The sequence below is a fragment of the Saccopteryx leptura genome, unplaced genomic scaffold (genome assembly GCF_036850995.1).
Source record: "Saccopteryx leptura isolate mSacLep1 unplaced genomic scaffold, mSacLep1_pri_phased_curated manual_scaffold_18, whole genome shotgun sequence".
Lineage (NCBI taxonomy): Eukaryota > Metazoa > Chordata > Mammalia > Chiroptera > Emballonuridae > Saccopteryx > Saccopteryx leptura.
The window spans coordinates 1,356,443-1,381,602 of NW_027095700.1; the positions used below are offsets into that span (position 1 = coordinate 1,356,443).

The 25,160-nt window shown below is 36.9% G+C and overlaps 1 protein-coding gene across 3 annotated transcripts in view; it reads left to right on the top strand.

The window, feature by feature from the left end:
* The window catches only part of LOC136386863 (eukaryotic translation initiation factor 1A, Y-chromosomal-like), an 84,709-nt gene that overhangs the window by 36,923 nt on the left and 22,626 nt on the right, over window positions 1-25,160 (top strand). For 2 of the 3 annotated variants that reach the window (XM_066357981.1, XM_066357980.1), the window contains exons 5-6: window positions 724-805; window positions 2,145-2,236. In XM_066357981.1, the coding sequence (XP_066214078.1) occupies window positions 724-805; window positions 2,145-2,236 (174 nt within the window). Of the gene's footprint in view, window positions 1-723; window positions 806-2,144; window positions 2,237-4,525; window positions 5,568-25,160 lie in introns of those variants that run through there. The other variant, XM_066357983.1, reaches the window with a different exon arrangement.

A 25,160-nucleotide genomic window follows, 5' to 3' on the forward strand; every position in this document is an offset into this window, starting at 1 on the left:
CCAAAGATTATTTTAGCAGCACCACTATCACCTGGTGGATGTTAGAAACTTAGACATGCAAGTTGTTAGCTCAGTTTTGTATATCCTGATCCAGAATCTGAATTTTACCAAAATCCCTCTTTATTTTTTATACACATTACAGTTTGAGAACTCTTGTTTTATATTGTTTTGTAATTGTACCTCCATGATTATTTTAGTTTCCTTTCTTTGGGGAGTTAATTGTAACTATTCTTCAAATATTTCTTTTGTCTTTTAAATGACTCATTTTAAAAAGCAGCCAAATGTGAACATTTTAGGACAGTTCTCAGGGGCATTTTCTTCAGAAACACCAAAAAGCTTTTTAAGTACAGATTTTTGGACTTCATCACAGGTCTGTCCCTCTTCAACACACATAATTTTCTTTTTTTAAAACTCCAAAAACAGTTCTGAAAGGGTAGGTCCCATATTTTTTTTCTACTTTTTCTTTTCTATTCCTTTTTACTATTTCATTTATTAAAGTGAATTCCATGTTAGCAATTTTTTTATGCTATTAACCACTAGTCAGTCACACAATATGATTTATACTCCTTTAATTCTAAGACATTTTAGGAATGTTGAGAGTTTGTATGAGAATAGTTAAGTGATCTTTTCCTTAGTGTGTTTAATTTTAAAATATCAGTAATTTATGAAACAATTGTTGGTATTTTGTCATAGCCACTTAAAAAGTTATTTTTTATCTCTAAGGATAACAAAGCTGATGTAATTTTAAAGTACAATGCAGATGAAGCTAGAAGTCTGAAGGCATATGGCGAGCTTCCAGAACATGGTAATATCTAAGTTATTTTTTCCTGTCTTATGGCATTATTTGTTGAAGTTTCCATGAACCAATTTTTATAGAATTGTCTTTTCTATTTGTATGTATGTAATCAACAAAAACTAGTTGCAAGTATGCCTATCTATACTTTATCATTTATTTAGTAATAGAATTCATTTTCTAATGTTATTCTAGTGGAGAGTTTAAAGGTTTTAAATTCTGCACTTGTATATAATCTCAAGGGAGTGCATTTGTTTAGTGTTTTGAACAATTCTCAAGAGATTTGCCAATTTCATCTATATCAGTACAGCAGTTATGATACTGGTGTTGATTTTTATACAAAAGAATGGTCAGTTTATCTTAGCATAATATACTGTATTTCATTTTAGTGAATTTTTTAAAGAGATGTTTCTTTCCATTTTTAATGACTAAAGTATTGCATTCTCACTGAAATATACTGCAAAACATAAAATAACTTCACTATAACATTTAAGTTATTTTTTAGCTCACATTTTTTTACTTGGAAGCTACCATAGTTGTTTTATTTCATTTTATAATGAAACTTTAAGATTTTTATGTAAGCATGAAATTTTTGATTAAGGTATTTAAAAAATATGTGGGAATTGGACCAGTACTTCCTCTTTTACTTCTATTGCTTAGGACAGCAGGTTTTAGCCAGTGTGCTACAAGAATTTTTTTAAAGATATTTCATAACTGAGTATTTAGTCAGTAGCACAGACTTCTTTTTCCTTAGATTGTCAGTAGCCATCTTGTGTGAATGAATAAAAATTATACTTTCTTTTTGTCAGATCAGCAAAAAATATAGTATATTTTAGGGTGTGCTGCAGAATTTTAATATTTAGTTTATTTGTGCAATGAGATGAAAAATTTTGCAAATCACTTGTTAAAGGGATGAGCATGATTTGACTAAGTCTTTTTGTCTGATTTCGTAAGTCTTCCTACCAGTTGATGAACTTAGGAAAACTTTGGATGTGCTGAGGAAGTTATTAGCATGTCTTCAAAGTCTTTGTGAAGTATATTTGGAAAGCGTTTAAGAGCATAATTATACTTTGCCTGCCTTATAATACCTTTCTGAACAAAATTAAAATATATACTCTTCATTATAATTACTTAGCAGTGAACTTCTGGGAATTTTATTGTGAATTTGTTCCATAATGAGTTCTTAGATGATAGGAAGATTTTTCTTATAATGAAATACTTGAATTGGAGCAGCTCTTACAATAAGAATCTTTTATAGTTTAATATTTTGTATTAAGCCCATTGTTTTAATAAGTAATTCGTCTCATAACATCTTGATTATATATGAATATATTTACTATTATGTCTTTAGCTAAAATAAATGAAATGGATACATTTGGTCCTGGAGATGATGATGAAATTCAGTTTGATGACATTGGAGATGATGATGAAGACATTGATGATGTGAGTAGTAATAGCTAACCTTTGGAGTTTTTAGGTTGTTTTATTCATCTACAAGGAAAACAGATCTTCCCTTAACTTTAAGAATGCTGAATACTAAAATTTAGTACATTTGGAGGATTATTCGTGAAACTGAATATTCATGAATATTCAGACACCAGCTAGTCTAACTTTTTATACTTTGGAAAATCTTACAATCTTTTGAAACATTTCTCTCTGAAAAGATAAGTATTAAAAAAAATCAGCACTAGCTCTGACAGTGGATACTCCCTAATGGTAATTTTTTTATGAGTGTCTACAGAGATAGCTATTCATAAATGTAAGCTGACAATTCTGAGAATGTGTCTCCTGTGAAATGAAATGCTGGTATGTTACAAGAAGAATCTTGTTTGAACCAGCTTGCTGAAGCATTGAAACTGTAAAATACTTTAAAAGCCTTATTGAGCCCTGGCCAGTTGGCTCAGTGTTAGAGCATCGGCCTGGCATGCAGAAGTCCTGGTTCGATTCCCGGCCAGGGCACACAGGAGAAGCGCCCATCTGCTTCTCCACCCCTCCCCCTCGCCTTCCTCTCTGTCTCTCTCTTCCCCTCCCGCAGCCAAGGCTTCATTGGAGCAAAGTTGGCCCAGGCACAGAGGATGGCTCCATGGCCTCTGCCTCAGGTGCTAGAGTGGCTCTGGTCACAACAGAGCGATGCCTCGGATGGGCAGAGCATAGCCCCTGGTGGGCGTACCGGGTGGATCCCGGTCGGGCGCATGCAGGAGTCTGTCTGACTGTCTCCCCATTTCCCAGCTTCGGAAAAATACAAAAAAAAAAAAAAAAAAAAGCTTTATTGAAATGGAGGCCTGTTGTCAAGTTATATATTGAGATTACATTGTTTTATTTGTTAGGTCTCATTGTTAGCCAGGTTTTTTGTTTGGAGTACGTATATGTTTACATGTGAAAAATTTCGTATCCTTCCCATTTTCTATTTCTGGGTATACTTTAAAATGTTCCTAAGAGGCCCTGACTGGGTAGCTCAGTTGGTTAGAGTGTCTTTCTGACATGCTGAGGTTGTGTGTTTGATCCCCCTTGGTCAGGGCACATACAGAAATCAAACAGTGATGGCGTGAATAAGTGGAACAACAAATAAGTGGGTTTTTTCTCTATCCCTTCCTCTCTTTCTAAAAATCAATAATAAAAAACATGAGTAGATGAAAAGAATTGTGGTGGTGATTATATTGTGTTCTCTTGAATTTACAGTTCTTTCAACTCCTCTGAATGTCTCAAACTGCTTTTATAAATAAAGATGTTGGTAATTGAAAAATTTGGAGATCCCTGTCCTACATCACTGATTCTCAATCACTTGTGGTTCTCAACTTAGACTTTCCAAAGGCCTTGTATTTTTTAAAAGCTCTATTAATTTTGCTGCACAACCTTTGTCAGAAACAAATGTTCTACATTTTCTAAAATTTCTTCTTAGTATCCAAACATGCATTATATTTAGATAGCAGTTTTTAAACTATAGTTTTATTGAAAAAAAGAGTGTAAGCCTGATTGAAATGTAAGCCATACTTCCATCCCATTCTTAGGAAAATTATAGTGCCTCAAGTTTGTTCCAACTCTCAACACATAGGTCTATAACCACTTCATTAAAGGAAGGAGATACTAAATTTCATTAAGAATAATCTGCGTAATAATCACTGTTCATAAAAATTAGGAGATATTTTATAGCTTCATATTCATTTTGAAATACCCTTCAATTTTTGTGAGCAGTATACAACACTGTCAATGCAATCTCAAAGAAGCAAATGGGAATTAAGAAAAATTAGGTGGTCATATTTTCTGTTTAAAAGGATCTATTTTTGCCTGACCAGGCGGTGTGGCACAGTGGATATAGCGTCGGACTGGGATGCGGAGGACCCAGGTTCAAGACCCTGAGGTTGCCAGCTTGAGCATGGGCTTATCTGGTTTGAGCAAAGCTCACCAGCTTGGACCCAAGTCACTGGCTTGAGCAAGGGGTCATTCAGTCTGCTGAAGGCCCATGGTCAAGGCACATATGAGAAAGGAATTAATGAACAACTAGGTGTTCACTGTCGCAACGAAAAACTGATGACTGATGCTTCTCATCTCTCTCCATTCCTGGTCTGTCTGTCCCTATCTATCCCTCTCTCTGACTCTTCTCTCTATCTCTATAAAAAATAAATAAATAAAATAAAAATAAAAGGATCTATTTTCTAGGCAGTCTAAGGGGATTCTTATTCAGACTATTATAAGAATTATTTTTCTATGGATCTAATTTTTTTTCACTTACAGATCTAAGTTGACCTTAAGTTTCAGAATATTCTACAGTTTGGATTTTGACCATCATCTGTTAAGAAGACTTAAACTTCAGCATGAATGTAGTTTATTAACCAATTTATTTCATTGCTTAAAATATTTGTTATATTTCTTTAATTGAAATGTTAATGTCTCTTCCTGACCTGTGGTGGCTCAGTGGGTAAAGTGTTGACCTGGAACCTTGAGGTTGCTGGTTCAAAACCCTGGTCAAGGCACATATGGGAATTGATTCTTCCTGCGCGCCCCCCCCCCCAATCTCTCTCTCTCTTCCTCTCTCTCTTCTTTGAAAAATGAATAAATAAAATCTAAAAATAAATCTTAAGAAAAAAAATGTTAATGCTCTATTCTTTTGATGTAATGGAACTAAGTGGTAAAAGACCACAATATCTACTGTTAAAACAATAGAAAGAAGAAGAGGGAGAGAGTAAAGAAAAGAATTGTTTCCAGTTAGTGGATGTTTTGAATAAATTGCCTTATCATTAAGATCAATGATAAGTACTAGTTTCAACTAATTTGAAGTCAAGAAAAGGGGCTATTTTCATATTTCTGTAACTATATTTTTATATTGTATTTGATAAAATTCTTTTCACCATGCTATGTTGTCAACATCATAGAGAGCATTTACAAACTGCAGATTTTAGAACATGGGTTTGAATTTATAGGGTAAATAATTGCAAAAATTTAATGCTGGGTAGTACCCAGTTAACTAAACATTGGAAGTACAGATATACTAGTCAACTATTTTTTATTTAATGTATAAAACAATTTCTTGAATGAGGCAATTGTAATGGCAAAATATGGAGAATAGTTTGTACTACATAAAAAAATTGTGTTAAAATATGTCATTTATTGTCAAAACTCATGCATTTGTAATCTATAGTTTTGGGTTTAATGAACAATTAAATTACATAAAATGAAAAACTTTTTCTGGTGTAAGGAAATGGATGGAACCACGGCTAAGAAAGGTAATAAAATGTCCTTTGAGTATTTTGGCCTTACTTTGCACTGGTGTATTTTATTGTGTGAACTATCTTTTTGGTGTATATTTTACTAGGAATTTACATTATAACTTTTTTTAAAACTATTTTTCTGTTTTGAAAGTTATGAACTGTAGTAAGATGAAATTAAGAGAAGAGCTAAACACTAGCCACAGTTAAATATTATACAACTTTAATAGGAAATTATAGTTGTCTTTCCTTTTTTTGAAACATCACTCCCCACCCTGAGTGATTTTTTTCAGCAGAGAAAATTAATGTAATAGGAATACACCTTTACCTGGTTTTAATAATAATAATAATATATGTAACATATAAAGCAGAATAAATCTTCATACAATTACTAGTGTGCAGAGGACCCTCGGGCTTGCTGACTGAGAATCAATTCTAACCAACAATATGTAAACTTCTGTGCATGTTCAGACCACAGTAAGTGGATTTTGCCTCACCAGGGTCAAGTGCCTGCCAAGATCTCTTTTTGGATATGCTACTTATGAAACTAAATGGATCCTTCTGTGATGTTGGCTGAAGCTGGCTTCTGGATGTGTCTGTTCTGGGGCCTCTTAGGAGGAACTGTTGCAGGTCAATGTCAGGTAGTGTCTGACTGACTTTGGGCAACCAGTTTGTAGTTACAGTTTGTGGCTACTCTGCTGGGCCTGAATTTGACTCGGAAGAATCAAACTATGCACCAGGGCCAGCTTCCACCAGTACTGACCCCAGGACTGATTATAAAGTCCAAGGCTCTCTGAGATTGGTTGCTGGCTTGAGCTCAAAAGTTGATAGCTTGAAGCCCAAGGTCACTATCTTGAACAAGAGGTCACTGGCTCAGCTGGAACTCCCCAGTCAAAGTAGAGTGGAGAACATCAACCTTGGATGCTGAGGTCCCAGGCTTCAAATCCCAAGATCACCAGGTTGATTACAGGCTCACCAGCTTGAATTGAATCCCAAGGTCACTGGCTTGAGCAACACATCACTGGCTCAACTGGAGGCACCTCTAGTCTCAAGGCACATATGAGAAGCAATTAATAACTAAAATGACCTACCTATGAGTCGATGCTTCTCATTTTTCTCCCTTCCTGTCTCCCCTTGCCTGTCTCTCACTTAAAAAAAAATAATGTAGGTCATGATACGATAAAAATCCTAGAAGAAAATATAGGCAGTAAAATATCTGATATCTCTTGCAGCAATATTATTGCCAGTATACCTCCTCATTCAAAAATAAATAAACAAGAGGAATTATATCAAACTAAAAAGCATTTATACAGCAAAAGTAATTATCAACAAAATAAAGAGGAAACTAACAGAATGAGAAAATATTTGACAGTGATATATCTAATATGATGTTAATTTCCAAAACACATAAGGAACTATACACCTCAACTTCAGGAAGAAAAACAATCCAATTTAAAATGAGCAGGTAACCCAGTCTGACCTGTGGTGGTGCAGTAGATAAAGCATCAACCCTGAAAGATGAGGTGGCCAGTTTGAAACCCTGGTTTTGTCCATATGGAAATTAATGCTTTGTGTTCTTCCCCTTTTATCTCTCTTCCCTCTCTAAAAATGAATAGTCTTCAAATAAATAATAAAAAAATGAGCAAAATACACACTTCTCCAAAAGGGGGATATTTATGGCCAACAGACATACAAAACATGCTTAATGTCACTAATCAGAGAGGTAAAAATTAAAAATATAATAAGAACATACCTTACACCTGCCAGAATTACTTTTATTAGTAAATCAACAAAAAAGTGTTGACAGGGGTGTGCAGAAACAAAATGTTATACACTGTTGGTGAGAATGCAGATTTGTGCCTCCACTGTGGAAAACAGAATGGAGTTTTCTTTAAAATTTTTAAATGGAACTGCCTTTTTTTTTTTAAATAAATTTTTATTAATGATAATGGGATGACATTAATAAATCAGGGTACATATATTCAAAGAAAACATGTCTAGGTTATTTTGTCATTAAATTATGTTGCATACCCCTCGCCCAAAGTCAGATTGTCCTCCGCCTCCCTCTATCTAGTTCTCTGTGCCCCCTCCCCCTCCCCCTAACTCTCTCCCTCCCTCCCTCCCATGTCCTCCCTCCCCCCACCCCTGGTAACCACCACACTCTTGTCCATGTCTCTTAGTCTCGTTTTTATGTTCCACCAATGTATGGAATCATGTAGTTCTTGGTTTTTTCTGATTTACTTATTTCACTCCGTATAATGTTATCAAGATCCCACCATTTTGCTGTAAATGATCTGATGTCATCATTTCTTATGGCTGAGTAGTATTCCATAGTGTATATGTGCCACATCTTCTTTATCCAGTCTTCTATTGAAGGGCTTTTTGGTTGTTTCCATGTCTTGGCCACTGTGAACAGTGCTGCAATGAACATGGGGCTACATGTGTCTTTACGTATCAATGTTTCTGAGGTTTTGGGGTATATACCCAGTAGAGGGATTGCTGGGTCATAAGGTAGTTCTATTTGCAGTTTTTTGAGGAACCACCATACTTTCCTCCATAATGGTTGTACTACTTTACAGTCCCACCAACAGTGGATGAGAGTTCCCTTTTCTCCACAGCCTCTCCAACATTTGCTATTACCCGTCTTGTTGATAATAGCTAATCTAACAGGGGTGAGGTGGTATCTCATTGCAGTTTTGATTTGCATTTCTCTAATAACTAATGAAGCTGAGCATCTTTTCATATATCTGTTGGCCATTTGTATTTCTTCCTGGGAGAAGTGTCTGTTCATGTCCTCTTCCCACTTTTTTATTGGATTGTTTGTTTGTTTGTTGTTGAGTTTTATGAGTTCTTTGTAAATTTTGGATATTAGGCCCTTATCTGAGCTGTTGTTTGAAAATATCATTTCCCATTTAGTTGGCTGTCTGTTTATTTTGATATCAGTTTCTCTTGCTGAGCAAAAACTTTTTATTCTGATGTAGTCCCATTCATTTATCTTTGCCTTCACTTCTCTTGCCATTGGAGTCAAGTTCATAAAATGTTCTTTAAAACCCAGGTCCATGATTTTAGTACCTATGTCTTCTTCTATGTACTTTATTGTTTCAGGTCTTATATTTAGGTCTTTGATCCATTTTGAATTAATTTTAGTACACGGGGACAGGCTGTAGTCGAGTTTCATTCTTTTGCATGTGGCTTTCCAGTTTTCCCAACACCATTTGTTGAAGAGGCTTTCTTTTCTCCATTGTGTGTTGTTGGCCCCTTTATCAAAGATTATTTGACCATATATATGTGGTTTTATTTCTGGGCTTTCTATTCTGTTCCATTAGTTTGAGTGTCTATTTTTCTGCCAATACCATGCTGTTTTGATTATCGTGGCCCTATAATATAGTTTAAAGTCAGGTATTGTAATGCCCCCAGCTTCATTCTTTTTCCTTAGGATTGTTTTGGCTATTCGGGGTTTTTTATATTTCCGTATAAATCTGATGATTTTTTGTTCCATTTCTTTAAAAAATCTCATAGGAATTTTGATGGGAATTGCATTAAATTTATATATAGGTTTGGGTAATATGGCCATTTTAATTATATTTATTCTTCCTATCCAAGAACAAGGAATATTTTTCCATCTCATTGTGTCTTTTTCTATTTCTCTTAATAATGCCTTGTAGTTTTTGTTATATAGGTCCTTTACATTCTTTGTTATGTTTATTCCTAGGTATTTTATTTTTTTTGTTGCAATCGTGAAGGGGATTATTTTTTTGAGTTCGTTTTCTAATATTTCATTGTTGTTATATAGAAAGGCTATTGACTTTTGTATGTTAATTTTGTATCCTGCGACCTTACTGTATTGGTTTATTGTTTCTAATAATCTTTTTGTGGAGTCCTTCGGGTTTTCGATGTATAGGATCATATCATCAGCAAAAAGTGATCTTTATTTCTTCTTTTCCAATATGGATGCCTTTTATTTCTTTGTCTTGTCTGATTGCTCTGGCCAGGACTTCTAGCACCACGTTAAATAAGAGTGGAGAGAGTGGACAACCCTGTCTTGTTCCTGATTTAAGGGGGAAAGTCCTCAGTTTTATGCCGTTTAATATGATGTTGGCTGATGGTTTATCATATATGGCCTTTATCATGTTGAGATATTTTCCTTCTATACCCATTTTGTTGAGAGTCTTAAACATAAAATTGTGTTGTATTTTATCAAAAGCCTTTTCTGCATCTATTGATAAGATCATGTGGTTTTTGTTCTTTGTTTTGTTGATATGGTGTATTACGTTAACCGTTTTGCGTATGTTGAACCATCCTTGAGATTCTGGGATGAATCCCACTTGATCATGATGTATTATTTTTTTAATATGTTGTTGTATTCGGTTTGCCACTATTTTGTTTAGTATTTTAGCATCTGTATTCATTAGAGATATTTGTCTGTAGTTTTCTTTCTTTGTGCCATCCTTGCCAGGTTTTGGTATGAGGGTTATGTTGGCCTCATAAAATGTGTTTGGAAGTATTGTTTCTTCTTCAATTTTTTGGAAGACTTTGAGTAGAATAGGAACCAAGTCTTCTTTGAATGTTTGATAGAATTCACTAGTATAACCGTCTGGGCCTGGACTTTTATTTTTGGGGAGGTTTTTAATAGTTTTTTCTATTTCCTCCCTGCTGATTGATCTGTTTAGGCTTTCCGCTTCTTCATGACTCAGTCTAGGAAGGTTGTATTGTTTTAGGAATTTATCCATTTCTTCTAGATTGTTGTATTTGGTGGCATATAATTTTTCATAGTATTCTACAATAATTCTTTGTATATCTATGATGTCTGTGGTGATCTCTCCTCTTTCATTTTGGATTTTATTTATTTGAGTCCTGTGCCTTTTTTCCTTGGTGAGTCTTGCCAAGGGTTTGTCAATTTTGTTGATCTTTTCAAAGAACCAGCTCCTTGTTTTATTGATTTTTTCTATAGTTTTTCTGTTCTCTATTTCATTTATTTCTGCTCTGATTTTTATTATCTCCTTTCTTCGGCTGGTTGTGGGTTGTCTTTGTTCTTCTTTTTCTAGTTCCTTAAGGTGTGAAGTTAAGTGGTTTACTTTGGCTCTCTCTTTTTGTTCATATAGGCCTGAAGTGATATGAACTTTCCTCTTATTACTGCTTTTGCTGCATCCCAGAGATTCTGATATGTCGTATTTTCATTTTCATTTGTCTATATATATCTTTTGATCTCTGCGCTTATTTCTTCTTTGACCCATTCATTTTTTAGAAGTATGTTGTTTAGTTTCCACAATTTTGTGTGTTTTTCCCCCTCTTTTTTGCAGTTGAATTCTAGTTTCAAGGCTTTATGATCAGAAAATATGCTTGGTACAATTTCAATTTTTCTAAATTTGCTGATATTGTCTTTGTGGCCCAACATATGGTCAATTCTTGAGAATGTTCCATGTACACTAGAGAAGAATGTATACTCTGTCGCTTTAGGATTAAGTGTCCTGTAGATGTCTATCATATCCAGGTGTTCTAGTATTTCGTTTAAGGCCACTATATCTTTATTGATTCTCTGTTTGGATGACCGATCTAGAGCCATCAGCGGTGTATTGAGGTCTCCAAGTATGATTGTATTTTTGTTAGTTTTTGTTTTAAGGTCAATAAGTAGCTGTCTTATATATTTTGGTGCTCCTTGGTTTGGTGCATATATATTAAGGATTGTTATGTCTTCTTGATTCAACTTCCCCTTAATCATTATGAAATGACCATTTTTGTCTCTGAGTACTTTTTCTGTCTTGTAGTCAGCATTATTAGATATGAGTATTGCTACACCTGCTTTTTTGGGGGTGTTGTTTGCTTGGAGTATTGTTTTCCAGCCTTTCACTTTGAATTTGTTTTTATCCTTGTTGCTTAGATGTGTTTCTTGTAGGCAGCATATAGTTGGATTTTCTTTTTTAATCCATTCTGCTACTCTGTGTCTTTTTATTGGTAAGTTTAATCCATTTACATTTAGTGTAATTATTGACACTTGTGGGTTCCCTACTGCCATTTTATAAATTGCTTTCTGTTAGTTTTGTATCTTGTTTGATTCTTCTCTTTTGTTTTTCTATCATTTGTTTTTGTTTGTTTGTGTTCCATACTTCTTTCCTCAGTTGCTGCCTTTTTTAAGTCAAGTGTTTTTGTGGTGGTTTTTTCAAGGGTGGTTACCATTAAGTAATGAAAAGGGTACCTACCATATTCATTGTAGTACCCTATCTTATGAGTATTTCTGCACTTCATCGTCCTTTGCTACTGTTAATCTCCATCCTCTCCCCCCCTTTTTTCCTTTGTTGTCACAGTTTAAGTTTGGTTTTATTGTGTTCTTGGTGGAGCTGTTACTTGTGGTGTTGTTTTCTTTTGTTCTTTGAATCTGGTTGGAAAACCCCCTTTAGTATTTCCTGGAGTGGGGGCTTTCTGCTGATAAATTCTCTCATCTTTTCTGTATTTGTGAATGTTTTTATATCTCCTTCGTACTTGAAGGATAGCTTTGATGGGTATAGTATTCTTGGCTGAAAGTTCCTCTCTTTCAGGGCTTTAAATATTGGGGTCCACTCTCTTCTAGCTTGTAGAGTTTCTGCTGAGAAATCTGATGATAATCTAATAGGCCTTCCTTTATATGTTGTACTCTTCTTTTCCCTGGCTGCCTTGAGAATTTTTTTTTTTTTTTAATTTTTTTTTCTTTTTTTTTTTCATTTTTCTGAAGCTGGAAACAGGGAGAGACAGTCAGACAGACTCCCGCATGCGCCCGACCGGGATCCACCCGGCACACCCACCAGGGGCGGTGCTCTGCCCCCCAGGGGGCGATGCTCTGCCCATCCTGGGCGTCGCCATATTGCGACCAGAGCCACTCTAGCGCCTGAGGCAGAGGCCACAGAGCCATGCCCAGTGCCCGGGCCATCTTTGCTCCAATGGAGCCTTGGCTGCGGGAGGGGAAGAGAGAGACAGAGAGGAAAGCGCGGCGGAGAGGTGGAGAAGCAAATGGGCGCTTCTCCTATGTGCCCCGGCCGGGAATCGAACCCGGGTCCTCCACACGCTAGGCCGACGCTCTACCGCTGAGCCAACCGGCCAGGGCCGAGAATTTTTTCTTTGTCGTTGGTTTGTGTCATCTTTATTATGATGTGCCTTGGAGTGGGTTTGTTGGGGTTAAGAAAACTTGGTGTTCTGTTTGCTTCTTGAATTTGAGGCTTTAGTTCTTTCCACAGGCTTGGGAAGTTCTCGTCTATTATTTGTTTGAGTATATTCTCCATTCCATTTTCTTTCTCTTCTCCCTCTGATATACCTATTATTCTTATGTTATTCTTTCTGATGGAGTCAGACAATTCCTGTAGGGCTTTCTCGTTTTTTTATTATTTTTGAGTCTCTTTCTTCTTCTCTCTGTTGTGCCTCAAGTTGTTTGTCTTCTATTTCACTAATCCTATCTTCTATCTGGGCTGTTCTGTTAGCTAAGCTTGTTACCTCGTTTTTCAGCTCGTGAATTGAGTTTTTCATTTCTGTTTGATTTGTTTTTATAGTTTCAATTTCCTTGGTAATATATTCTTTGTGTTCATTGAGTTTTTTTCTGATCTCCCTAAATTGCCTTTCTGTGTTTTCTTGTATATCTCTGAGTATTTTTAAGATTTCTATTTTAAATTCTCTGTCATTTAGCTCCAAGGCTTCCAATATGTTAAGTCTTTTCTCCATAGATTTTTCCACATCTATTTGTGTTACCTCTCTTTCTTTTGTATTCATAATATTCGATTTCCTCTTTCTTATTGGCATCTGAGGGTGGTCTTGTTGAGAGCACTAATTAGAATTAATAAAGAGTAAAAAGAAAAAGAAAAAAAAAATGTAAAACACCCCACAAAAAAAAAACAGTAATAATTTATTATTTCCCCCTTTTTTTTCTTTCTTCTCTTTCCCTCCTCTCCCCTCCTCAGGGAAATATCGTGATGACCTGTGCATTATATTATGCTAAATGGAACATAAACTGCCTATAATGGAGGGCCTGATTTGGGGTGAAGAGTTCAAGGGGCAAAAAAAGGGAGTAGGGTCCTACTAAATGCAAAAAAAAAAAAAAATAAGAAGAAAATATTAGACAAGCATAAGATGATTTGCTTGTAAGTGATGGTCGACTAAGAGATATAATGAGAGGGATAAGAGGGAACCAGAAAAAAGGAGAAAAAAAAGAATAATAAAGAAAAAAATAAAAATAATAAGTAAAAATCTGTTGTATTAAGTGGAGCGAAGACTAAATACAATGGAGACCTTGGGTTGGGAGGAATGCTAGTGAGTTAAAAAACAACGTAAAAAGTATCCAAAATGCCACAAAAATAAACAAACAAAAAAACAAAAACAAAAGCGAAAAAGAAAAATAAAACCAAAAAAACCCTTGAGTCCCAAATTAACTAATTTGTTCGTGATTGAGGATTAAATGGGAGGAAAAGTAAAATGAGAAAAGAAAAAACAAAGAGAAAGGAAAAAATAAGAAAAAGAGAAAAACGAAGGAAGGAAAAAAAAGGAAGAGAAAAAAACAAAATAAAGCAAAACAAAAAAAAACAAAAGAGGAGAGAGTGAGAGTTAAGTGTTTTGGAGTATAACCTTAAAGGAGGGTGAGGATGAAGATAAGAAATAAAATGTAACACTCATGGGTAGTGTAGTTCAAGAAAAGGGAAGCATAAGATGGGCAGAGAATAGAAGGACCGAGGTGGAGGAAATAGAAATAATAATAATAAAGGCAATAAGATAGAAGAAACAAACAACAGCAAAAAAAAAAAATTAGTGGAACAAGTTGTAAAGTCTGTGGATTTTTCTTGATTTTGAGAGGTTAACTTCTTCCTTTTTCTTTTATCTCCCTCTTCCTGGTCGGTGACTCTGTACCCCAGGCTCTGCCCCTGTGTCACATTTAGGTAGGGATTTGCAGTTGATGGGATTCTATGGCAATGTCATATAATTGGCTTTAGTCTTGCTGGTAGTCAAGGCTTGTTGGCGTTTGCAGGGTCCAACGATGAGAGAGTTTGCTTTCCTGGAGTCTCTCTCCTAGTCCCCCCTTCCTGAATTAGCAGCCTGGTGATCCAGCTATAAGGCTGCTACTGCTTCAGCCTGGGGAGTAAGAGGCTCAAAGAGCTAGGAAATCCCCACTCTATCCCCACTCAGTGCAAGGCTTTGGGAAAGGCTCTGGCAGTCAGAGCCTCCAGTGTAATCAGGCGAGGGTGGGAGTCAATTGCTGTCAAGGTGACTGTTCAGCGCCTAACATTCAGTTGGACCACTCAACCCAGGCTTTCCACACTTTGTAGCCTGTTTTGGCTGGGAAGAAGAGGCACTAGTCTCTGCTTGCGACTAGTGTAGTAAAGATCTTATTATCTGCCAAGTCCCTGTTGTTAGCGTTTATCCCTGAATATGGAGGCTCTATCAATCAGAACTTGCCCCCGCCCCTTTAGCGAGAGGTACTAAGAAATATCACGCCTCTTGTCTTGGATCGCTGAACTGAGAGAGATCTTATCAATTAGAGCCCGTGGGTGCACAGATTTCATGGGTTAAGCTAATTTCAGTGATTGGGTCCGCAGCTGTGCTCCCGAAGGTATTTCAGGTTGCCTGTGCGCCCCTCCCCCAACGCTTGATTGTTAGCTTGAATGGCTGGGTGAGGTGCCCCGCCCGTGGAGAGAATCTCCCAAGTAGGGAAGACCGCCCTGGCGCCTCTCCCGCTCGCCCCACCGCTGGCGGCTGGGGCGCACCGTGCACAGGATAATGGGGCACCCTGGGTGTGCGGGCCAGTAGGGCGCACCGGGCGCAGGATAATGTGGCACCCTGGGTGTGCGGGCCAGTAGGGCACGCGCGCGATTGGGGTGCTCCAGGCACCGGTGGCTGGGGACTCTCACTCGCAGTGCGCGGGCCGCTGGGAACATTAGCGGTGCTCGCTCTGCAACTGGACCGGGCGTGCGCCGGCGGCTGCTCGCCGACTCACCACAGGCGCACTTCCTCCGCGGCTTGAATGAACGTCCCTGCGGTAGTTAGCTTCCTCCACACCCTCTTCTCTCAGATTCAAGTGATAACAGTCCTTTCGCTTTCAGTTTGTGTGGAACTCCGGAATGCTCCGAGGATAAATTTTTCTGTTTCTAGTTGATAAATTTGTTGTGATTTTGGGGAGATCTGTCGGACGCGCTGCTCACGGCGCCATTTCTGTGACGTCACTCTGGAACTGCCTTTTGACCTAACAATTTCACTTTTGGGAATGTAGCCAAACAATCTTGAAACACTTATTTGAAAGAATTTATACACCTCTATGTTCATTGTGGCATTATTTATAATAGCCAAGAGCTAAAAATAGCCCAAATGTCCGTCAGAGGATGAGTATATAAAAAGCTATTAGTACATATACACAATGGAATGCTACCATTTACACAATGGACCTTTAGTGACAACGTGGGTGGATGTGGAGATTGTTATGCTAAGTGAAGTAGGCCAGTCAGAGAAAGATAAATGCTATCTGCTCTCTCACTTATATGTGAAATCTAATGAACAAGTTAAAGTGACAAACAAAATAGAAACATGGACACATAGAACAGACTGATAGTTTTGACTGGGAGAAGGCTTGAGGGACTAGAATACTGAATGTGAAGGGATTAAGCAAAATATTTTTTGTTGTTGGGTTGTATAGTTACCTATATATATATACACATATGTAATACGTAACATATAGACATAGAAAGGAATGAGGTGATAGCCAGATAAATGAAAAGGGTTGGGGGCTGGAGTTGATGTAGATGGGCAAATGTGAAAGACTTTTCTTGAAGTAATGGACACATGGTTTATTATACAAATTATGTTTTATTGAGTTTCAACCTAAAAATGTACCCCAATAAATTCTATTAAAAATAAGTAAATAGCCTGACCAGTGGTGGTGCAGTGGCTAAAGCGTCAACCTGGAAACGCCGAGGTTGCCGGTTCAAAACCCTGGGCTTGCTTGGTCAAGGCACATATGGGAGTTGATGCTTCCTGCTCCTCCCCCCTTCTCTCTCTCTCTCTCTCTCCCCCTTCTCAATAATGAATGAAAAAAAACTATCAATGAACAAGTAGGGAACTGCAACGAAGAATTGATGTTGCTCGTCTCTCTCCCTTCCTGTCTGTCCCTGTCTGTCCCTCTCTCTGACTCTCTCTGCCACCAAAATAAATAAAAAAATAAAAATAAAAAAAAAATAAAAAATAAGTAAATAATCAGAAAACTGCAAACAGTAAAATGATTATGTTAAAGCTTAAGATGTTAGCAAGTGAAAATATTTATAAATATAAATTATTATATGAAAGCCTTGTGAGAATCACAAAGCAAAATCTAAAGTAAATACATAATATATAAAGATGAAGGAAACAGCAAGCACTAAAAGCAACTCATCAATACTAAAGAAGTAGAGCAACAAAAAAGGAAGAAAAAGAGAAGCTAAAAAATAGCCAAAAACATTTTAAAATGTCGTCTATTAACAGGTTTTTAAATTGACTAAATTCTATAATAATCATTCAGTAAATAAATTGATTTAAAAATATATAGGCTATCTAAAAGAGACTCACTTCCACTTTAAGATCACACACAGATTAGCCTGACCAGGTGGTGGCACAGTGGATAGAGCATCGGACTGGAATGCGGAGGACCCAGGTTTGAGACCCCGAGGTCGCCAGTTTGAGCATGGGCTTATCTGGTTTGAGCAAGGCTCACCAGCTTGAGCCCAAGGTCACTGCCTTGAGCAAGTGGTCACTCGGTCTGCTGTAACTCCCCGGGCAAGGCACCTATGAAAAATCAATGAACAACTAAGGAACCACAGTAAAGAATTGTTTCTCATCTCTCTCCCTCCTGTCTGTCTGTTCCTCTCTCTCACTCTCTATCCCTGCCACAAAAAAAAAAAAAAAAAAAAATCACACACAGATTAAAGCTGAAGAAATAGAAAAATATATTTAATGTAAGTAAAAACCAAAAAGAATCTAGGGAGCTATACAATATCAGACAAAATAGACTTTAAAATAAATAACCATAATAAGAAACAAAGAAGTGTATTACATAATGAAAAGGGTGAAATCCAACATGAAAATATAGTTTTTATAAATATTTATGTATCCAATATTTGAGCACCTAAATATATAAAGCAAATATTTTCAGACCCACAAGACAAAAAAGACTATAAGTAAAGATAGGGTTTAAAAATAAACATTAGAACAATGGACTAAACAGACATGCACTAAACTTCCCATCTAAAAGCAAAATAATTCACATTGATCTCAATGGTATATTCCTTAGGAATAATTATGTTAGACCATAGAGTAAATCTTAATAAAGTAAACTTTGAAACAATATGAAGCACATTCAACCATAATTATATTAAACTAGAAATCAATTACTAGAAAGAAATGGAAAATTCACAAATATGAAGATTTTTTAAAACTATTGAACAATCAATAAGTAAAAAAAGTCAATCAGTTTCATTTTTATATACTAATAAAATGTCAGAAGGAGAAAGAAGAAAAATTTCTATTTAAAATTTACAATAAAATGTCAGAAAGAGAAAGAAGAAAAATTTCCATTTAAAATATCTAAATATTAATTTAACAAACTACATTGAAAAGTATGAAATCATTGGTGTAAGAAGTTGAAGACACAAATATCTATTTAAATTTCAATTGCATTTTCCATACACAAAATGTTTTGTTAAAAACAGTCTTAAATTTTGTGTCTACAAAAAGACTCCAAAAAACCACAACAATCTTGAAAAAGAACAAAACAAGAAGCATCTCACTTTCCAACCTCAAACTATATTACAAGAGTACAGTAATTAAAACATTATTGATTGGGAAGACAAACAGATTCATATATCAAAAGAACAGAATAATAAGTTCAGAAATATATATACTATATAAACATAAAGTTAATTAATTCATAGCAAAGAAGCCAAGAATATATTGTGAAGAAAGGACAGTCTCTATAATAAATGCAGTTGGGGCCCTGGCCGGTTGGCTCAGTGGTAGAGCGTCTGCCTGGCGTGCAGGAGTCCCGGGTTTGATTCCCGGCCAGGGCACACAGGAGAGGCACCCATCTGCTTCTCCACCCCTCCCCCTCTCCTTCCTCTCTGTCTCTCTCTTCCCCTCCTATAGCCAGGGCTCCATTGGAGCAAAGATGGCCCAGGCACTGGGGATGGCTCTGTGGCCTCTGCCTCAGGCACTGGGATGGCTCTGGATGCAACAGAGCGACGCCCCAGAGGGGCAGAGCATTGCCCCTGGTGGGCATGCTGGGTGGATCTAGATCGGGTGCATGCGGGAGTCTGTCTGACTGCCTCCCTGTTTCCAGCTTCAGAAAAATGAAAATAAATAAATAAATAAATAAATGCCGTTGGAAAAGTTGGACAGTTATATGCAAGAGTAAAACTGAACCACTTTCTTACACCATTTGTGTCAGGGTAGTGATGTCCTTATAAAATAATTCAAAAAATGTTACCTCAACTTTATTTTTTTTTTATTCATTTTTTTGTATTTTTCCAAAGCTGGAAATGGGAGACAGTCAGACAGACTCCTGCATGCACCCGACCGGGATCCACCCAGCATGCCCACCAGGGGGCGATGCTCTGCCCATTTGGGGCATTGCTCTGTTGCATCCAGAGCCATTCTAGCCCCTGAGGCAGAGGCCATGGAGCCATCCTCAGCGCCCGGGGCCAACTTTGCTCCAATGGAGCCCTGGCTATAGGAGGGGAAGAGAGAGACAGAGAGGAAGGAGAGGAGGAGGGGTGGAAAAGCAGATGGGCACTTCTCCTGTGTGCCCTGGCTGGGAATCAAACTTGGGACTCCCGCACGCCAGGCCAACGCTCTACCACTGAGCCAACCAGCCAGGGCCTCAACTTTATTTTTTAAAAGAAAAAATGTGAGCCTGCCCAGGTGGTGGCGCAGTATGTAGAGCAGTGGTCCCCAACCTTTTTTGGGCCACAGACTGGTTTAATGTCAGAAAATATTTTCATGGCTCAGCCTTTAGGGTTGGACGGATAAATGTATCATGTGACCGAGATAAGCATCAAGAGTGAGTCTTAGATAGATGGAACAGAGGGAATCTGGTCATTTTTCTAAAAATAAAAAATCGTTCAGACTTAAATATAAATAAAATGGAAATAATGTAAGTTATTTATTCTTTCTCTGCAGACCGGTACCAAATAGCCCACAGACGGAAACCGGTCCGCGGCCCAGGGGTTGGGGACCACTGGTGTAGAGTATCAACCTAATGTGTTGAGAACCCAGGTGCAAACCCCGAGGTCACTGGCTTGAGTGCAGGTTCATCCAGCTTGAGCATGTGTTAGCCAGCTTGAGTATGAGGTCATAAACATGACCCCATAGTGTCTGGCTTGGGTCTAGAGGTCACTGGCTTAAAGCCCAAGTTTGCTGGCTTGAGCAAGGGTTCACTGGCTCATCTGGAGCTCCCCAGTCAAGGCACATATGAGAAAGCAATCACTGAATAACTAAAGTACTGCACTTATGAGTTGATGCTTCTCCTCTCTCTTTCTTCTGTCTCTCTCTCTCTCTCTCTTACAAAAAAAAGTGAAAGATTGGTGGGTTTTTTTGTTTGTTTGTTTGTTTTACAGAGACAAAGAGTCAGAGAGAGAGATAGATAGGGACAGACAGGAATGGAGAGAGATGAGAAGCATCAATCATTAGTTTTTCATTGCAACACTTTAGTTGTTCATTGATTGCTTTCTTCTATGTGCCTTGACCGTGGGGCTACAGCAGACCGAGTAACCCCTTGCTCAAGCCAGCGACCTTGGGTCCAAGCTGGTGAGCTTTGCTCAAACCAGATAAGCCTGCGCTCAAGCTGGCCACCTCGGGGTCTCAAACCTGGGTCCTCCTCATCCCAGTCCGACACTATCCACTGTGCAACTGCCTGGTCAAGCTGGTGTTTCTATTTTGTTTGTAGAATTTACCAGTAATTTCTTCTGGCTTAGGGCTTTTCTTTGTATTTGATTACTAACTCAATCCTTTTACTATTTGTAGGTTTAGGCTGATTCTCTATTTCTTCATGACTTAATCTAAGCAGAATTTCTGTTTCTAGGAACTTGTCTATTTTACGTACCTTCTATATAAGTGTTGGCATTTTTCAAGTACTCTCAGAATCAATTTGAAGTACTCTCTTATAATCCATTTTATTCCTAAAGAAGCAGTCATAATGTTTACATGTTCATTTCTAATTTTAGTAATTTAAATTCTCTCTCTTTTAATAAATCTATTTAAAATTTTGTCAAGTTTTTTTTCTTTTAAAGACTTTATTCGTTTGAAAGAGAGAGAAAGAGAGAGAGAAAGAGAAAGGGGAGAGAAGCAAGAAACAATAACTCCCTTATGTGCCTTGACTGGGTAGGCCTGGGGTTTTAAATCTGTGACCTCAGCATTCCAGATCAATGTTTTATCCACTGCGCCAGCACAGGTCAGGCTCAATTTTTTTTAATCTTTTTTATAAAATTAAACTTTTGAGTTTGTTGATATTGCCTATTGTTTTGGGGTTTTTTTTTTCAGGGACAGAGAGAGAGTCAGAGAGAGGGATAGATAGGGACAGATAGATAGGAATGGAGAGAGATGAGAAGCATCAATTATCAGTTTTTCGTTGCCGTTATGACACCTTAGTTGTTCATTGATTGCTTTCTCATATGTGCCTTGACCACAGGCCTTCAGCAGACCAAGTAACCCCTTGCTTGAGCCAGTGACCTTGGGTCCAAGCTGGTGAGCTTTGCTCAAACCAGATGAGCCTGTGCTCAAGCTGGTGACCTTGGGGTCTGGAACCTGGGTCCTTCCGCATTCCAGTCCGACGCTCTATCCATTGCGCCACCGCCTGGTCAGGCTGCCTATTGTTTTTCATCTTTAATTTCTCTCTGCTCAAATGTTATTCCTCTTCTTTTGTAAACTTTGGTTCTAATTTGGTTTTAATTCCTGCTTCAAATTACAAAGTTAGGTTGTTGATTTGAGATCTCTTTATTTTAAATGTTTTTATAGCTATAAAGTTTCCTTTTAGCACTGCTTTTGATTTTTTCACATGTTTTGGTATGTGTTATTTTAACTTTTATTTTCATTCATCTCCATACCTTTTATAGTGGTTTAATTATTCTATCTGTTTTTTGATTAGAATACTTTATCATTTTACACTGAAGTAATTTCAAGGGGCTGAGATTATTTTTGTTATTTATTTATTTATTATTTTCTATATGGTTCTTTTCTCCCTTCATCTGCATTACTGTATTTTGTATTAACTTTCCTTTTTATTTTTCTTATTGATTTTAATTTATTGTATTTACAGAGATTTGAGTGTCACCCCAAATGCATCCTCTCCCCCCATATTACACTCAACATCACTCTTGCCTCCATCCCCACAGTGCACTCCTCCATTCCCCTCAGGATTATATCATCCTCTCGTCCCCTTTCTCTCTGTCCTCGTTTCCTCTGGTTCCTTTAATCCCTCCTCTGTCTCTATTCCGTTCCTCAGTTTACATTGTTCATTGGATTTCTCAAATGAGTGAGGTCATATGATATTTTTCTTTCTGTGCCTGGCTTATTTCACTCAACATAATAGTTTCCAGGTCCATCCGTGTTGTCACAAAAAGTAATATTTTCTTCTTTTTCATGGCCCCATAGTATTCCATTGTGTATATGTACCACTGCTTTTTAAATCCACTCCTCCACTGACTGGCATGTGGGATTGTTTCCAGATCTTGGCTATTGTAAACAATGCTGCCATAAACATGGGGGATTCTTCTTTTGAATCAGTGATATGGTGTTCTTGGGACATATTTCTAACAGTGGGATGGCTGGGTCAAAGGCAGTTTCATTTTTAATTTTTTGAGGAATCTCCAGACTGTTTTCCACAGTGGCTGCACCAGTCTGCATTCCCACCAGCAGTGCAGGAGGGTTCCCTTTTCTCCACATCCTCACCAGCACTTATTCTGTGTTGTTTTGTTAATGAGTGAATTTCTGACTGGTGTGAGGTGGTATCTCATTGTGGTTTTCATTTGCATTCCTCTAATAATTAGTGATGTTAAACAATTTTTCACCTATTGGCCATCTGTATGTCCTCTTTGGAGAAGTGTCTATTCATTTATTTTGCCCATTTTTTGATTGGATTGTTTATCTTCCTTGTGTTGAGTTTTACAAGTTTTTTATAAATTTTGATTATTAATTCCTTCTAGGATGTATTGTCGAATATGTTTTCCCATTGTGTGGTTTGTATTTTTTTTCTGTTCATATTGTCTTTAGCTGTGCAAAAGCTTTTTAGTTTGATACAGCCCTATTTGTTTATCCTGTCTTTTATTTCACTTGCCTGTGGAAATAAATCAGCAAATATATTGCTGCGAGAGATGTAGGAGAGCTTACTGCCTATTATTTCTTCTAAGATGCTTATGGTTTCACGACTTACATTTAAGTCTTTTATTCATTTTAAGTGTATTTTTGTTGAATGGTGTAAGTTGGTGGTCTAGTTTCATTTTTTTGCAGGTAGCCGTCCAATATTCTGAACACCATTTGTTGAAGAGGCTGTCTTTACTCCATTGTATGCTCTTAACTCATTTGTCAAATATCAATTGTCCATAGGTATGCATTTATTTCTGGGTTCTCTGTTGTGTTCCATTGATCTATATGCCTGTTCTTATGCCAGTACCAGGCTGTTTTGAGTACAATGGCCTTGTAGTATAACTTGATTTCAGGAAGTGTGATACCACCCACTTTATTCTTCTTTTTCAAGATTGTTGAGGTTATTTGTGTTCTTTTTTGGTTCCTTATAAATTTTTGGAATATGTGTTTTATATCTTTGAAGTATGTCATTGGTATTTCAATTAGTATTGCATTAAAGTTATAAATTGCTTTGGGTAATATAGACATTTTAATGATGTTTATTCTTCCTATCCATTAACATGGTATATGCTTCCACTTGTTTGTATCTTCCTTGATTTCTTAAATCAATGTTTTATAATTTTTCGAGTACAAATACTTTACTTCCTTGGTTAAATTTGCTCCTAGGTATTTTATTTTTGTTGTTGTTCTTGCAATAGTGAACGAGATTGTTTTATTATTTTTCTTCCAGAGAGTTTATTCTTGGTGTATAAAAATGCCACTGATTTCTGTGTATTAATTTTATATCCTGACACCTTACAGAGTTCATTTATCAGGTCCAGTAGTTTCTTGACTGAGACTTTAGGGTTTTCTATGTACAGTATCTTATTATATGCAAATAATGATAGCTTTACTTCTTCTTTTACAATTTGAATGCCTTTTATTTCTTCTTCTTATCTGATTGCTATGGCTAGGACTTCCAGAACTTTGTTGAATAAGAGTGGTGCAAGGGGCACCCCTACCTTGTTCCTGATTTTAAGGGGATTTTTAAAATTTTTATCCATTGAGTATGATGTTGGCTGTGGGTTTGACATAATGGCCTTTATCATGTTGAGATATGTTGCCTGTATTCCCACTTTGCTGAGAGTTTTGATCATATTGGGTGCTGGATTTTATCAAATGTTTTTTCTGCATCTATTGATATTATCATATGGTTTTTCTTCTTTCTTTTGTTTATGTGATGAATTATGTTGATTGATTTGCAAATATTGTACCAGCCTTGCCTCCCCAGAATAAATCCCACTTGATAATGATGTATTGTTTTTTTCAAGTATTGTTGGATCCACTTTGCTAATATTTTGTTGAGGATTTTAGCATCTAAACTCATCAGAAATTTTGGAGTATAATTTTGTGTGTGTGTGTTGTCTTTGCCTGGTTTTGGAATCAGAATTATGCTTACCTCATAAAAGGAGCTTGGAAGTCTTTCCTCCTCTTGAATTTTTTGAAATAGCTTGAGAAGAATAGGAGTTAGGGTTTTTTTGAATATTTGGTAGAATTCAACTGTGAAGGCATCTGTCCCAGGACTTTTGTTTGGTGGGAGTTTTTTGATAACTGTTTCGATCTCATTTGTTGTAATTGGTTTTATTTGTGTGAAATATTTTTTTACATTCCTTCACTTCTAATCTGTGTGTCTCTTGTTTAAGATGTGTCTCTTGTAGACAGCATATATCATATATGGGGTCCTGTTTTCTTATCCATGCAGCTACCCTATGTCTTTTGATTAGATCATTTAATCCATTTACATTTAAGGTTATTATTGATATGTAGTTGTTTATTGCCATTTTATACTTTAAAGCTACATTTCTCTTTTAGTATATATTATTTTCCACCCTTATTCTGTTTACAGGCCCCTTAACATGTCTTGCAGCATTGGTTTGGTTATAATGAATTCCTTGAGTTTTTTAGGTGTTTTTTTGTTTTTGGTTTTGGTTTTATTTTGTCAGGGAAGCTTATTTCTCCTTCAATTTTAAATGATAGCCTTGTTGGATAAAGAAGTCTTGGTTGTAGGCTCTTTTTCTGCATTTGAATATTTCTTGCCATTCTCTTCTGGCCTCAAGTGTTTCTGTTGAGAAGTCGGATGTTTCCCTTATGTGGGCTCCTTTGTAGGTGATTGACTTTTTTTCTCTTGCAGCTTTTAGTAATTTTTCTTTATCTCTTTGCTTTGGTATTTTAATTATAATGTGTCGGTGTAGATTTCTCTGGGTTTCTCTGTAATGGAATTCTCTGTGCTTCTTGAACTTGTGTGACTTTTTCCTGCATCAACTTAGGGAAGTTTTCAGCTATGATTTTTTCAAACAGAA